Source organism: Procambarus clarkii, chromosome 32, assembly GCF_040958095.1.
Source record: "Procambarus clarkii isolate CNS0578487 chromosome 32, FALCON_Pclarkii_2.0, whole genome shotgun sequence".
NCBI lineage: Eukaryota > Metazoa > Arthropoda > Malacostraca > Decapoda > Cambaridae > Procambarus > Procambarus clarkii.
The window spans coordinates 26,446,870-26,463,967 of record NC_091181.1 but is presented as its reverse complement, the minus strand read 5'-3'; the positions used below and the strand labels follow the sequence as shown (position 1 = coordinate 26,463,967).

Sequence of the window (17,098 nt, the reverse complement as noted above, 5' to 3'; positions counted from 1 at the left end):
GCCGATACCGGCCAAAAATCGCGCGATTTTCGCCGCTAGCGGCCAAAAACCATGCGATTTTCGCAGCTGGCGGGCAAAAATCGCGATTTTCGCCGCTACCGGCCAAAAATAGCGCGATTTTCGCCGCTAGCGGCCAAAAACCGTTCGATTTTCGCCGCTAGCGGCCAAAAATCGGGCGATTTTTGCCGCTAGCGGCCAAAAACCATGCGATTTTCGCAGCTGGCGGGCAAAAAACGCGATTTTTGCCGCTAGCGGCCAAAAATCGTGCGAATTTCGCCGCAAGCGGCCAAAAATCGTGCGATTTTCGCCGCTAGCGCCCAGAAACTATGCGATTTTTGCAGCTGGTAGGCAAAAATAACGCGATTTAAGCCGCTACCGGCCAAAAACCGCGCGATTTTCGCCGCTAGCGGCCAAACACCATGCGATTTTCGCAGCTGGCGAGCAGAAATCGCGATTTTCGCCGCTAGCGGCCAAAAACCGTGCGATTTTCGCCGCTAGCGGCCAAAAATCGGGTGATTTTTGCCGCTAACGGCCAAAAATCGCGCTATTTTTGACGCTAGCGACCAGAAACCATGCGATTTTTGCATCTGGCGATAAAAACCGCGCGAATTTCGCCGCTACCTGCCAAAAATCGACCGATTTTCGCCGCTATCGGCCAAAAAAGGGGCTATTTTCGCCGCTAGCGGCTAAAAATGGGGCGATTTTCGCCGCTAGTGGCCAAAAATCGTGCAAATTTCGCCGCTAGCATCCAAAAATCGTGCGAATTTCGCTGCTAGCTGCCAAAAACCGCGCGATTTTCGCCGCTAGCGGCCAAAAACCATGCAGTTTTCGCAGCTGGCGGGTAAAAATCGCGATTTTCGCCGCTACCGGCCAAAAATAGCGCGATTTTCGCCGCTAGCGGCCAAAAACCGTGCGATTTTCGCCGCTAGCGGCCAAAAATCGTGCGAATTTCGCCGCTAGCAGCCAAAAATCGTGTGAATTTCGCCGCTAGCGGCCAAAAATCGTGCGATTTTCGCCGCTAGCGGCCAGAGACTATGCGATTTTTGCAGCTGGCGGGCAAAAATAGCGCGATTTTCGCCGCTACCGGCCAAAAACCATGCGCTTTTCGCAGCTGGCGGGCAAAAATCGCCATTTTCGCCGCTACCGGCCAAAAATAGCGCGATTTTTGCCGCTAGCGGCCTAGAACCGTGCGATTTTCGCCGCTAGCGGCCAAAAATCGGGCGATTTTTGCCGCTAACGGCCGAAAACCGTGCTATTTTCGACGCTAGCGGCCAGAAACCATGCGATTTTTGCAGCTGGCGATAAAAACCGCGCGAATTTCGCCGCTACCTGCCAAAAATCGACCGATTTTCGCCGCTAGCGGCCAAAAATAGGGCTATTTTCGCCGCTAGCGGCTAAAAATGGGGCAATTTTCGTTGCTAGCGGCCAAAAATCGTGCAAATTTCGCCGCTAGCATCCAAAAATCGTGCAAATTTCGCCGCTAGCGGCCAAAAATCGTGCGATTTTCGCCGCTAGCGGCCAGAAACTACGCGATTTTTGCAGCTGGCGGGCAAAAATAGCGCGATTTTCGCCGCTACCGGCCAAAAACCGCGCGATTTTCGCCGTTAGCGGCCAAAAACCTTGCGATTTTCGCAGCTGGCGGGCAAAAATCGCGATTTTCGCCACTACCGGCCAAAAATAGCGCGATTTTCGCCGCTAGCGGCCAAAAATCGGGCGATTTTTGCCGCTAACGGCCAAAAATCGCGCTATTTTTTACGCTAGCGACCAGAAACCATGCGATTTTTGCATCTGGCGATAAAAACCGCGCGAATTTCGCCGCTACCTGCCAAAAATCGACCGATTTTCGCCGCTATCGGCCAAAAAAGGGGCTATTTTCGCTGCTAGCGGCTAAAAATGGGGCGATTTTCGCCGCTAGTGGCCAAAAATCGTGCAAATTTCGCCGCTAGCATCCAAAAATCGTGCGAATTTCGCTGCTAGCTGCCAAAAACCGCGCGATTTTCGCCGCTAGCGGCCAAAAACCATGCAGTTTTCGCAGCTGGCGGGTAAAAATCGCGATTTTCGCCGCTACCGGCCAAAAATAGCGCGATTTTCGGCGCTAGCGGCCAAAAACCGTGAGATTTTCGCCGCTAGCGGCCAAAAATCGTGCGAATTTCGCCGCTAGTGGCCAAAAATCGTGTGAATTTCGCCACTAGCGGCCAAAAATCGTGCGATTTTAGCCGCTAGCGGCCAGAGACTATGCGATTTTTGCACCTGGCGGGCAAAAATAGCGCGATTTTCGCCGCTACCGGCCAAAAACCATGCGCTTTTCGCAGCTGGCGGGCAAAAATCGCCATTTTCGCCGCTACCGGCCAAAAATAGCGCAATTTTCGCCGCTAGCGGCCTAAAACCGTGCGATTTTCGCCGCTAGCGGCCAAAAATCGGGCGATTTTTGCCGCTAACGGCCGAAAACCGTGCTATTTTCGACGCTAGCGGCCAGAAACCATGCGATTTTTGCAGCTGGCGATAAAAACCGCGCGAATTTCGCCGCTACCTGCCAAAAATCGACCGATTTTCGCTGCTAGCGGCCAAAAAAAGGGCTATTTTCGCCGCTAGCGGCTAAAAATGGGGCAATTTTCGTTGCTAGCGGCCAAAAATCGTGCAAATTTCGCCGCTAGCATCCAAAAATCGTGCAAATTTCGCCGCTAGTTGCCAAAAATCGCGCGATTTTCGCCGCTAGCGGCCAGAAACTATGCGATTTTTGCAGCTGGCGGGCAAAAATAGCGCGATTTTCGCCGCTACCGGCCAAAAACCGCGCGATTTTCGCCGCTAGCGGCCAAAAACCATGCTGTGTTGGAGTTTGAGATGGCTATGGGTTCACCCCTGATTCTTATTCCCCCCTCATTTTCGATTGAGAAGGCCATACAGCCGACAGTGCTTAATTGGATCTTTTCTGGGTTAGTGGTGATCCTCCATTTCCTTTCCCAGTTAGCTGTCCTGGCTAGTTCTGTGTTTGCCTTACGGGTTACAGTTGCATGCTTGGCTGCTAGGGTTAGATGTTATTACGTGTGTTACGTCGTCCGCAAATTGCACGATAATGGTGTCCCTATACTCTGGTTGGGGCAGGTCGTTTACAAAGATATTGAAGAGAACCGGGCTCAAGTATGATCCTTGGGGGACTCCAGCTGTTGGGGTGAAGGCTGCGGCCTCTTTTGGCTTGAAGCTGGGGGTAACTTGCCTATTCTTAAGGAAATTTCTGATCAGCCTGAGGAGGGTCCAGTTTTGCGCTGGTAAGTCTGCTAATTTGTACACTAGACCATCGTGCCACAGGCTGTCGAAGGCCTTGTGTACGTCCCTCGTCGCAATCAAAGATACCTGTTTTTGCTTGTGAATTGAGCTTACGGCGTCGTAGATGATGTTTATTGCGTGCTGGGTTGATCTATGTGCTCGAAAGCCAAACTGCTTTTCTGTGAAGAGATTGTTGTACTCCATGTAGTAGTTGAGACGGTTTGACATGATTTTTTCAAAGCACTTGCCTATTGTGTCTAAGAGGGAGATTGGACGGTAGTTGCCAGGTTGGTGGGGGTCTTTCTTGGGTTTGGGAATGAATATCATCTTGGCTGACTTGAATGCTACAGGAATGTGACCCGATGCCAGCATAGCGTTGAATAGGTTGAGTATGGATTGCAAAAGATTGCCTGGTAGAAGTTTGATCTGCAGCGCTTTGATCCCTGATGGTCCTGGGGCCTTATCTCTGATGCTTTTGATGACTCCTCTCATCTCTAACATAGTTATGGGTCTTGTTAGAGGGTGGTCGTCTTCTAGGGCTGTCAGGTCAATCAGAGGGGTGCTGTGAAGGGAGGCGTCGTTTTCAGTTATCCATTGGTTGACACGTTCAAAGTGAGCGTTGTTGAAGGCTCTGCTGTTTGAAGCCGTGAGTGTTTTTCCATACTGCGCCCATGAGGTCAGCCTGGTCGTGCGGGTTTCCTATTTTTTCTTGTTGCTCCTCGTCATCTTTGTCCAGGAATGTGTGTACGAGGTGGGTGAGGCTGGGGTTAACCGATCCCAAGAGCTGCCTGAGAGCTGCCTGCAGTGACTTTTCCCTTTCACAATACATACTCAAATGTTCTAAACTTTCTAACAAACGTGACCTATCATGAGCCTACCCATCCATTTTCTCTTTCTTTTGTTCCCATTTACTCCTTTTAATACTTCCTTCATACCCATTACCCCTATCTTTCACTTTGCTTTTACCTTCCTCCAAGATTTCCTCCTCCTCGCCTTTTTCTTGCCTTACTTATGTCCATGCCTTTCTTGTCTCTTAACAATAACTTGATAATGGTCCAGGATGGACCAATACGTCGTCTCTTCTAGTGTGTGGTTTGGCCAACATTTTTCAGCCACGTTATTGTGACTCATCATTTGCAGTATAGTTTACTGTAAAAATAAATAAATAAAAAAAAGCGTTGAATGTAATGAAACGCCATTTTCTGGGCGAACCCCAGAGAGTCCCTGGAGCTATCGGGCTAATGTGTGATATATTAGACTGGGGCATTAGTCTATGGAGTTCAGCCTACCAGGGACCACGAGCCAGAACCTGGCCCCGTCAGAGAGGTTTCAGGGAGCAGTGACCCTGGAAAACCCTCCTGGGGTTGGGGTTTTTCCTTTTCTGTCATCGACCGGGGTTAGGCACCCAGAAAGGTAGGCATAACAACCCCACATGGTAAGAAAAGTACAACAAAAAACTGAAAAAAAAGAGGCAGAATTCCCTCCAATCCCTCCAGTCAAATAAGCAAACGTCACACTCCACTGCTGCTCGTCCGTGCAGCCCTCCCCTCCTCATGCTGGCTATCTAGCACTCCAGTTCAGAAGCTAAGCATCAAACAACACGAAAAACCACCGACCAGAGGGAGAGAGGGTTGTCAGGGAGCCTCCGGGGCTCACCCAGAAAATGTTGTTTCATTATATTCAATGTTGGTTTTCTGTGGGGAGTCCCTATGACTCCCTGGAGGTACATACCCAAAGATAAGGAAAAGAGGGACTTACCCGGGAGGCGCCTGCCACAAATTCCTCAATTTGAAGTCGTAACAACTGGCTGCAACCTGCAACCCAAAGCAACACAGGAACACCCAGGAGCAGGAACGTCAATCAAATAACAAGCGGCCAGGATGCTGTTCGTCCTCCAAAATCCCTGCGCCGGAATATCAGCCCAAGACATGTTGCCAAACACGATAGCCTATACAGCAAATTTCCTAACATCATGGGCACGAGGATAGACTGCAAGCTGGCTAGACTTAATAACCCTGTGGATGACCTGGGAGACCCGAACCCTGGAACAGGGAATGAGGGAAACCAGATCAACCTAAAGCACATCTCCAGCCACCGAAGCCGAAGTGCGCAGATAACTGCGAAGCACTGCAGCCAGACACAACATATGATGCACCCCCCAGCCTGACCAACCAAGCATCAATGACCCAAGGACCCCTCCGGAAAGCAGCTGTCTCGTTCTTCGCCAGAAAAGAAGAAGGCTGCAACCGAACAAACCGACCACCAGGACCAAAAGAGCAGAAACCCCTGCGCCTGAGGAGAGCATGCAGCTCACTGACCTGACCCCTAGAGACCAATACCAATAGAAACTGAGCCTTGAAAAAGCAATCTTGAACCAAAGAGGCCACCACAAACCGAGGAGAGGAAAGATAGGAGAGCACCCTGTCCAAAGACCAGGACAGCTCAGGTGGCCAGAGGAGAAACAAAGCATGAGAAAACTTACGGAACAGGGCACAAGTGACATCCACCACAAATGCAAGCTGGAACAGCTTCGCCAGCGCCGCACAACACGAGGCGACAGTACTAGGCATCCTAAAATGACGATCCTAAAAAAGTCAAGACAACCTGATCGGAAATAGAAGACAACCTACGAAGAGTGAAAATGGCGGACAGAATGCCAGGAAACTTTATGCTGTCGCCGAGACGAAGCTCTCAGGTGGGGCACATCAACGAAGCCACCTAATCACTATACAGATGGTGATAAACTCATGTTAAAAGACCAGACGTGAAGAGCGAAGACCACACATTTACAATGCTAACCAGCATATACACATTTTCTTTTCATCCATGGACAGAAGTTAAGACGTTAAGTGAGGTGGTGGTGGAAACCGAAACTGTCAGTATTTTCAAAGTCGGATGATAAAGAGTACTGGGAAGATGGGACATCATGAGTGTAGCTCTCATCCTGTAACTACACTTAAGTAATTACACAAACATCCCCTCCCCCCTCACTCTCACACACACGTTGATTTAACCAACATGTCAAGGAACCCACAAGAATGAGAGGCAATGACGAACCAGCTAGACTCGATATGATATTCACCTTGAATGCGTAAAAAATAAGGGAAGTCAAATTTGAAGCCTTCATGAGAATGAGTGACCACAGTGTATTAACATTTGAGTATCTGGTAGAGGTAGGGATAACCTATCCAAGGAAGGGATTGGAAGGGAAAAGACTAAATTAACGAAGAGGAAAATATGACGAGTTGAGGAACTTCCTAATGGGAATACCATGGGAAACAGGACAGAGAGAAGACTGTACAGGATATGATGGACTATGTCACCCAGAAGTGCCAGTAAGTTCCAGACAGGTTTATCCCGGCCCAAAAGGAGAAAAATTAAAAGCAACAGAAGAATCCATGGTTCAATCAGGAATGTAAGGTAGCGAAGCAATTGAGTACAAGAACGTGGAGAAACTACAGGAATAACAGAACACCAGATAGCAGGGAGAGATACAAGAGGGCCAGAAATGAGTACCTCAGAGTGAGCAGAGAAGCAGACAGTATGAAAATGACATTGCAAGTAAAGTTAAGACTCAACCAAAACTGCTCCACAACCACATCAGGAGGAAAACAGCAATGAAGGAACAAATAATGAAACTGAGAAAAGGGGAGAACAGATACACAGAGAATGACAAGATGGTCTGTAAAGAACTCAACAAGAGTTTCCAGTTCTTCACAGTAGAACAAGGAGAGGCCTCTGTACTAAATGAGGAGGTGCCAAACCAAGCAACCTTGGAAGAAATGGACCTCACCAGTGATGAGGTCAAAAGAAATCCATTGGAGCTGAATGTGACAAAGGCTGTTGGGCCTCGTCTCATTGTGGATACTAAAAGAAAATGCAGCAGCACTGCTGTTGGGCCTCGTCTCATTGTGGATACTAAAAGAAAATGCAGCAGCACTAAGCCTCTCACAAAGCGACTAAGCACTGTGCCACTCACTATGGTGTATAACAGTTTACTGGAAATAGGAGACCAACTGGAAAGCTGGAAGACAGCTAATGTAGTCCCAATATATACAAAGGGTGACAGGCAAGTGGCACTGAACTACAGGCCAGTTTCCCTAACTTGTATACCATGCAAAGTGATGGAAAAGATCGTGAGGTTAAAAGCTCATAGATCATCTGGAGGAAAATAGCTTTGTAACACACCACCAGCATGAGTACAGAGATGGTAAATCATGCCTCACAGGTATATAAAATTTTATGACCAAGCAACAAAAATTAAGCAAGAAAGAGAAGGGTGGGCAGAGTGCATTTTCTTGGATTGTCAGAAAGCCTTTGACGCAATACCCCATAAAAGGCTGTTACAAAAGTTGGAGCAACAGGCAAGAATAAAAGGTAAGGTGCTACAGTGGATAAGGGAGTATCTAAGCAACAGGAAATGGCGAGTAACTGTGAGGGAGCAAGACATCAGAGTGGCGAGATGTCACCAGTGGAGTCCCACAGGGCTCTGTATTTGGACCCATCTTGTTTCAAATATATGTAAACAATCTTCCAGAGGAACAAATCCACAAGGGCCGTGACAAGGATTCGAACCTACGTCTGAGAGGATCCCAGACGCTGCCTTAATCGACTGAGCTACGACATGGTAGCTCAGTCGATTAAGGCAGCGTCTGGGATCCTCTTGGACATAGGTTCGAACCCTCGTCACAGCCCTTGTGGATTTGTTCATTTGATGTATCATGCTATTGTGATTTCTGTGTGTAATGATCTTCCACAGGGTATAGACTCATTCCTCTCAATGTTTGCTGATGATGCAAAAGTTATGAAAAGGGTCAAGACAGATAAAGATAGACAGAGACTACAGGATGACCTGGACAAATTGGAGGAATGGTCTAGAAAATGGCTACTAAAGTTCAGCTCAGGAAAGTGTAAGTAATGAAATTAGGTGAAGGGAGCAAGCTGCTGAACACAAGGTACCATCTGGGAGGTGAAATCCTGCAAGAGTCAAATAGAGAGAAAGACCTGGGGGTTGATACCACACCAAACCTGTCCCCAGAGGCCCACATCAAAAGGATATTATCAGCGGCATATGCTAGACTGGCTAACATTGTAACTGCCTTTAAATACTTGTGAAAGGAATCATTCAGGACTCTGTATACCACTTATGTCAGACCAATCCTGGAAAATGCAGTTCCAGCCTCAAGTCTGTACCTAGTTAAACACAAGACAAAGTTAGAGAAGATTCAGAGGCATGCCACTAAACTAGTCCCAGAACCGAGAGGAATGAGTTACGAGGAAAGGCTAAGGAAACTAAACCTAATGTCCCTGGAAAACAGAAGAGTAAGGATATCCACCATGATATCCACCTACAAAATTCTCAGGGGAATTGACAGGGTGGACAATGACTAACTCTTTAGCATGGGTGGAACATGAACAAGGAGAGACAGGTGGAAACTTAGTGCCCAAATGACCCACAGACACATCATCAAGAATTTTTTCAGTGTCAGAGTACTGGTAGTTAACAAATGGAATGCATTAAGTAGTGATGTGGTGGAGGCAGACTCCATACACAGTTTCAAATGTAGATTTGATAAAGCCCAGTAGACTCAAGAACATGTACACCAGTTGATTGACAGTTGAGAGGCGGGACCAAAGCTAAAGCTCAACCCCCACAGGCACAATTAGGCGAGTACACACACGTGCAAACTTTTAAATGACAGTATTCCTGTAATACAAAACCTTGTCATATCTGGAAATAAAACCCTATTTTGACATGTCATTCAATTTGTATAGTGTAGCCTATTGTTAAATAACATGCCAATTCCCAGGAACATAACTATTGTACAGTATTACACAAGATGTTGCCTGTAACTCAAGCCATGTCTCACTGTACTGTATTTAGAGAGAGCTCAAAATAGGGTAATAAAAGACAACTTAGCAATTTAAGTTTTTAAGTTCATATCTGCCAAGATGAGACTGTTAAGAGCAAGATAGCACCAGTCAGCAAAAAATACAAATAAAATCAGTATTTACACTGTAAAGTACATTGGGAAAAAACTAACCAATCATTCATTATTTAACAGCAACTACAGCCACATCATGCATACTCTAGCAAACAAAATCCCAGTGTAAGATATACCATTTCCTAACAAAGTCTTACGTACTCTGAAAGAATAAATTATACACCAGGATTTTATCACAAAAACTATTCTTAGACATATTCACTTTTTCAACGAGGAATGTATCTGTTTACCATTCAAAATTCACTAGAGGGGTCAATGAGGGAAAGGGAGGGAATTATCAGGGGAAAGTGTCAAGTCATTACGACTATATAGCACTTGGAAAGGGTCAGGATAAGGATTTGGCATGGAGGGGAAAGGAATGGTGCTCCAACCACTTGGACGATCAGGGACTGAACGCCGACCTGCATGAAGTGAGACCATCGCCCTATCGTCTAGCCCAAATGGTTGGACGTCAAAATTCACCAGAAGAAACCACATATGCAAATCACTCGCTGCATGCACTGAACTTAAAAGAGCTATATACAAGCCTTAACACCATTATATAGAATTCATCCTTTATACATGAAGACACCTGAATGAGCTGGTAGGAACGCTTGCCAAATAAAGGCTACAGTCTCTTGGTATAACAACTGTATAACATACGCCATGCCAGGAAAGCAGCAATTTTCACTATTATTATAACAGATTCCTTAATATAAACTTATGTAATGCTTTACAATCTTGCATCTTTGGTCTTCACATAATTCTTAACAATAAAGTTACTACAAAAAACCAGCGTTGAATGTAATTAAACACCATTTTCTGGGCAAGACCTGGAGGCTCCCTGGAGCTATCCGGGCTGAAGTGAATGTATTAGACCATGGCATCAGTCAAAGCAAATGGAGTTCTTAGGCCGATCGGGGACCACGAGCCAGAACCTGGCCCCCCTCAGAGAGGCATGAGGAGCAATGACCTATAAACCCCCCCGTGTGGTTGGAAGCATTCTATGTCTGCCATCGACCGGGTCAGGCACCCAGAAAGGTAGGAGCTCCAAAACAAACCCAATCTGGTTAAAAATTACTACTGAAAGCCGAACTGTTGGACAGACCTCCCCAAACTAAAAGTGAGCAAACGAGCATGACGTCATAACTATCACTGCACTGCTGTCTCTACGCAGCTCCCACCTCCCGGGAGGGAGAAGGGGAAGCTCCAGACCCCCCCCCCTGCATTGGTTATCCACCCCCAGATCTGAGGCTGGATGTCAAAACCATGAAAACCGCCGACCCGAGGGAGGGAGGGTTGCCAGGAAGCCTCCGGATCTCACCCAGAAAATGGCATTTCATTACATTCAACGGCAGTTTTCTGGGGGAAGCCCCTTTGGCTCCTTGGAGCTACTTAACCAAAGATAAAAACAAGGAGGACTCACCCGGGAGGAGGTCGCCACTCGCTTCTCAACTCGAAGTCGAGACAACTGGCTACAACCTCTAACCTAATACGACACATGCTTGACTAGATTCAGGAACACTAAATAGGTAGCGAGCGGCCAGGATCCTGTTCGACCTCCAAAAACCCTGTGCCTGTTACAACACATGATGCATCCCGACCAAACCAACCAAGCATCAACAACACAAGGACCCCTCTGGAAAGCAGCAGTCTCATTCTTCACCAGAAAAGGAGGAGATGGCTGCAAACGAACAAACCTACCACCATGACCAAAAGAGCAGAAATCTCTGCGCCAGAGGAGAGCATGAAGCTCCCCAACTTGACCCCCAGAAGTCAATGCCAACAGGAAAAAAGAGCATCCGAAAAACAATCTTGAACTATAGCGACCACCACAAACCGAGGAGAAGAGAGAGCACCCAGTCCAATGACCAGGATGGCTTAGGCAGTGCATGAGCAGGCCGGAGGTGAAACAACACACAAGACAGCTTGTGGAACGGAGCAGAAGTAACATCCACCCCGAACACAAGCTGAAGCGGCTCCGCCAGTGCCGCACGATATGAGGTGGCAGTATTTGGCATAAGATGATGGACCTGAACCAACCAAAAAAGGAAGGACAAGACAACCTGATCTGAAACCGAAGAAAACCTACGGAGGGACAAGAAATAATGAACGGACTGCCAGAAAACTTCACATTGCTGCCGAGACGAAGCACGCAGGTGGGACACCATCAACGAAGCCACCTGCTCACATACAATTTGTGACGAGGGTGATAGACCCGCACCACAAAGACCAGACACGCAGACTTGAGGAGAAGATCGAACCAGCTACATGATGGACTGGCCCGATCTGCTGAAAGAGGCAGAGCTGCGGGAAGACCCCTGGGTTTGGGCACCGAGCAAGCAGCGCCTGAATCCAAGGCTGGGGCGGCCACCAAGGGGCCAACAGGACTACTCTTTCCTGGTAAATCTCCAAGCGAGCCAGGATATAAAGCAACAGCAGAACCGAGGGAAAGAGGTACAGTTAACCCCACCTCGACCAGTCCTGCTTGAAGGCATCTACCCCGACGGCCTCACAGTTGGGGGTAGGGCGCCACATAATTTGAGAGACGCCTCGACCACGCCACTGCGAATTAGTCCACCTCCAGGAGCCCGTACGTCTGGCAGAGCCAACGTAACGAGTCTGTTATCTTGCATCGACCATCCATCCCATGGACAAGGTAATGAACTGAGACAGGCTGTCAGCCAGGACGTTGGATAACCCCACCCCCCCACCCCCCAAATATGAACGGCCAGGAGAGCCAAACCCCGAGAACTCAGCAGACGAGTCACCCGAAGCAACCAGCCCCTAAAGAGCCAAGGACAGCATCGAAACCCCCCCCCCCCCCGGTTCAGGCAATGAACCACCGGGGAGCAGTCGAAATGGAGCCGGATCGTTGAACCTCAAGCAACCACCTGAACTCTCCGAAGTGACATCCACACGGTCACAAACTCCCGCACCGTGCTGTGGACGGAAGGACAGGCCCCACCACCCCTGGCTGGCCTGGTGAGCACTGGTCACAAAGCGCCAAGCTCCAAAAGAAAACGAACCTGGGACAGAGTAGTCATCTGAAAAGAGAAGTAATAGACCCAGGGGATCAGACGGAACAAGTCCAGAATGAACTGCAGGTCCGTGCAGTCCCGTTTTGTAACAGGTGGGAAACCCACCTGAGGAACGAGGACGTTTCAACTACGCCCAAGCAAACCCACTCCAAGATGACCTGACCTGACAAAGCGCAGGAGAGGAGGCCTGTCCCAAACCCCCCGAAGGAGGAGCTGCCCAATGCCACCACAGACTGGTGGATATGACCTGAAACGGCCACTAATTGTGGGACCAAGCGTGAGCAAACAGTACGAGCCTTCCCCCCCCCCCCCTGTTACTTGTCATGATAAGTAGCTGTTCGTTACTTATGTAAAAAGTGACTTCGTCAATGGGGTGAACCGCGAAAAAAAACGATGCTCATTACAAGAAGCTGACCAACGAACAGAGAGATCACCGCGCCGACCAGATGACGCTGACTCTGAAGGCAACATCGACTCAGAAACTGGCACCAATGGCCCACCCTGACCAGAGGAACCCTGAGCCCTGGCATGACCTTTCAGAGAAGGCCGAGAACAGTCACCCTGGAGAACCAGCAAGTCCGACATAGGACTACAACTAGACTAAGCTGCTTGCAGAAACTGCATGACTGCAGTCCCCGCAAATAGCAACAGACAAAACGGTGAAGAAAACCTAAGAGCCAGGGGCCCAAGTGGATTCCAAAGAGAGAGAGAGAGAGCACAGCCTGATGGCACGCAAGGGGAGAAGCAAAGAACAGAGACACTGCATCTTTGAGAATCGGCATAAAGAGCTTCAACGGTACGGCCGACACCAAAGCTGTCGATGTCAGCGCATCAGACAAAAGCCTGGCCCTCAACGCCTCCACATCCTCCTCAAGCCAGGCCAAAGACAACTCGAAAAGGGAAAAGAACCGCAAAACCGAAGCCAAATGACCCACCGGAGCTCAAATCTTCAGCAACCAAGGACGCCAAAAGGGAAGGAACATTCTGGCAGTCTGCTAGTCTGGAAGACTCCGCAGCCTCCAAATGCACCCAATACGGGGAAGAAAAACCAAACTCAAACGAGGACGGATCCATCACGGAGGCAGAATCCGGGTCTCGCAGGAGGTAAGCAGCAAGCGCCTCCCGAACCTCCTGCGTATCTCTTGGTGAGATACGAGAGGCAGAAAACCTCCGGAAAGGAGCCAAGGAACCCAAGGGAACCTGGAACCGAACCCAAGGAGGAGCCGACCCCAAATCATACTCAGACAGGTACTGGGGGGGGGGGAGGGTAAGAAAACCCCTCCCCTGCAACAACAAGTCCTGCAAAGAGGGTACCACCACCTACTCTTTGGCCCCTGGGGTCAAAGGAGGCCCAAGCCCCGGAATCCTCCAAACCAGGACATGGTGCAGAGTAGTCCTTTATACCCTCTACCCTTGAAGAAAAGGCAGAGTCCAGGAGAAAAGCAGAAAAGAAGGGGGGCCTGCTGGTGGGACCCAGAAGCCTTGGCAGGAAGAATTGGCTTGAATGCCTCCATCCCCAACCTGAATGGGTCAGTCCCTGAAGCTGCCCCGAGTCTCATTACCAACTTAACCTTGCCCTGAATCTGAAACCCTCAGATGTTTGGGAGCCGGAAACAGGGAAGGGCAAACAGAATGAACAACAGGGGAAGGACCGGAGAGCGCGGACTGCACCAAAGTCGAAGTGACTAACGCCCCCCAGGTCTGGGTCCGTATAACCAAAACGAGGCAGCCATGGGGCATCCGGGTGGGCAACCAACCTAGTGTATTGAGGCAACCTAAAACGAGCATGTAATGTGGATGATGCTTGAACCCAAATATCAACGTCATCAGAATGGGTAAATTGGAGAACAAGCAGAGAGCATGACACGCAAGACTCTGGGTCAAAGATGTCGTTAACCCAACATGCAGCATGACAGAGGCGAAAGCGGTGACTGTCACCCTGAGACAAGGGCACACATCAACCTTTAAACTCGCACGAGGTGAGGTGGAACTCAGAAGACACATCTACAAGTCTAATGAACCCCAATGGAGATTTCCAGGGCCCGCAGGCTAACTGCTACGGGAAGACCATGCAAGGTACTGAAAAACTGGCTGGGCTCAAACTAACAAGGGAATCTGCTAAGGCTGAACCCCTGCGACGTGTCCAGTTACGGGGGCCCTAGAGGGGGGCCACCCAACCAACAGAAATGGACCAAGAGCCAAATAAGGCAGACCCCCCTCCAAGCAAGAAAACAAAAATTAAAAGAAAACCCCCGCAAAAGGACGTCTCCATAAGGAACAGAAACCAGCTGCAGTGTAGGTAGGCGAGCTGTGCAGTACCTTGCGCTGCATACCAGCAAACGATACCACTTCCTGCCTAAGGCCAAACAGAAGCCACGAAAACCCCAGCTGGGCCCAAGGGCGGGGTAAGAGCCGAGTGGCAAAGACCCCTACGGAAGCGGTTCCTGAAAGTTATATGGCAGGGTAACCCTAGAACCAAAGGGTAGTACTTACAGAGCGCCCGGGGAAGAGAACCCCGAGTGCATGCAGCCCCAGTATTAGTCAAGGTACACCTGGCCACCGCACTTCACACACAGCAGAAACACACCATTAAGGCACACAACTGCACGGGAATCTGAGGCTTGAGTCAACATCCACTCCAGACAACGCCCTAGATGGCTTGGGTAGCTGGTGCCTACCTTTCTGGGTGCCAACCCCAGTCGATGGCAGACATGGAATGCCCCCAACCACATGGGGGCTTCTGTAGGCCATTGCTTTCCTTGCCTCTGAGGGGGGCAGGTTCTGGCTTGTGGTCCCCGGTAGGATGAACTCCAATTGACTGATGCCCCAGACTAATATAACACACATCAGCCTGATAGCTCCAGGGACCTGTAGGGACTCCACTCAGAAAATTAGCTTATGGTATAATAATAAACAAATTAAATAGTCGAGATGCACACAAATTATAAAATCAACTTTACTCTCCATTATTAATTAAAACTTGCAAATTACCTCCTGAAAGCCTAACATTTATTCACAAAAAACAAGGATCCCAAAACATTAGAGGTGTACAGTACCGTACATTAAATACAATTTCACGTTAATCTAACCTGACATTTTCACAAAAGATCTTAGCTGCATAATCACATTTTCTATAAATACAAAAGCATCAAAGTGCCATGTACACTCCCGGGACTGGTATTACACCCCATATTTAAATTGTTCAATTAAACATACGTACTTTGTACAAAATTTTGAATAATTGGTTTACTGTATCAAAACACTCGAATCTCAAAAGGTATTTACAATAGTACTATTTAGAAAGTAATGGAAGTTTCTGCAAGAATGGTCGAATGTCTACACATGAACAATTATGCACACATCATGAAGTGCGCTGTATACTTTAAATACCTAATAACAAAAACGCAATGCAAGTACAATATATCCACATAACAAATGTTATTTTTGTAGTCTTCAAAGTTGTTACTGTAACATACATTTTGGGGGGATCACTGACCACATAAAAAAAATCATACAATATACTAGTTTTGTTGACTGGAAATTTATCTGGCAATAATTTACTATTTCCAATTTCTGGAATAGTGTAGACAAAATGGAATGGTTACAGGCTCTAGTAGACTGTGTGCCTACTTCAGATATCTGAATGCCAGGTGACCCTCTACAGTAACATTTCCTGTAACAAAACAATAGAAGTTTGAAAGGTTCTCACACAGAATAAGGTATTAAAGCATAAATTTGAACTTACATCCACTGTGAAAAAACAACATTAAATGTAATCAAATGTTTCTTTCTGGTGGACCCCATGGTGGTTGCAAGTTCTATCTGGACTAGATCCACCCAATTCAATCTATACCAAGCTCTTGTGATTTATTGCAAACCTATCAGAGACCAAAGGTCAAAAGTTGGCATCCTTCTATAAAGGCACATGGAGCCGAGAATACTAGATCACTCTAACAAAGAAAAGGACGTCCATTAAAGATGGACATCCCAAAACAGACAAAGGTAAATGAAACAAAAACGAGACAAGATCTTGAACCAAACAAACAAACCTTTCAACACACATTTCACTTGCTAGTCCCAATCTTCACCAGAGTACAGCACACTGTCCTCCACAATCCCCTAGCCTTGATGGCCAGTCATTTAGCCAGGAAGAAGTAAGTAATTATCAAAAGAAGGCACCATGCCAGGGGGGGGGACTATGTAGCACCATTAAATGTGCAGGATATTCAAAAGGTGCTAAATATCACTAAGGATACCAATACTAGAATAAAAGCACATAAGGTGAACAATATCAAAAGCATCCGATTCATTAAGGATTCTAGCGAGGGACAGTGGGGAAGCAAGACACACACACGTCCTGGAAGTCAGGACATTCAACAAGGATATACAAGACCATAAGAGGAACAATGCCGTTTGGACATTAAGGAGCAGGGCGGCGTTCCATTAAGTGACCGAGTTAAGCATGTATGGCCAATACGTAACCTCGCCAGAGCCATTTCCCACTGCTGGTTATGATGGTAGGAGGAAGGCCATGGGGACACGCTACCCTTAAGATCATGAAGTGTGTTACCAATAACAGAAGACCAACAATCGTGCCAATGGGCAAGGATTCAGGAATGAATAATTGGGTAGGTCGGAATAATGAACACACAATGAACACATTTACAGGAGATAGGACAAGTGTGGATAGCCTCCTTAGCGGCATGATCCGCATGCTCATTTAACCCTTGTGTGGCTCAGGGCTAATTAGCATTTGTCACCCACAGGTGCATACCAAAAAAATAAAAGCAAAAAATTATTTATTCTTCT

General features: G+C 47.8%; 1 protein-coding gene across 2 annotated transcripts in view; it reads right to left on the bottom strand.

Annotated features, from left to right (window-relative positions):
- Positions 1-9,180: 9,180 nt before the first annotated feature.
- LOC123759306 (ubiquitin-conjugating enzyme E2 Z) overlaps positions 9,181-17,098 on the bottom strand; it is a 70,955-nt gene continuing 63,037 nt past the window's right edge. For both annotated transcript variants that reach the window (XR_006773023.2, XM_045744188.2), the window contains one exon: positions 9,181-15,962. Coding sequence is in view for 1 of the 2 variants with exons in the window: in XM_045744188.2 (XP_045600144.1) it covers positions 15,916-15,962 (47 nt within the window). In the remaining variant the exon portion in view is untranslated. The remainder of the gene's footprint in view (positions 15,963-17,098) is intronic.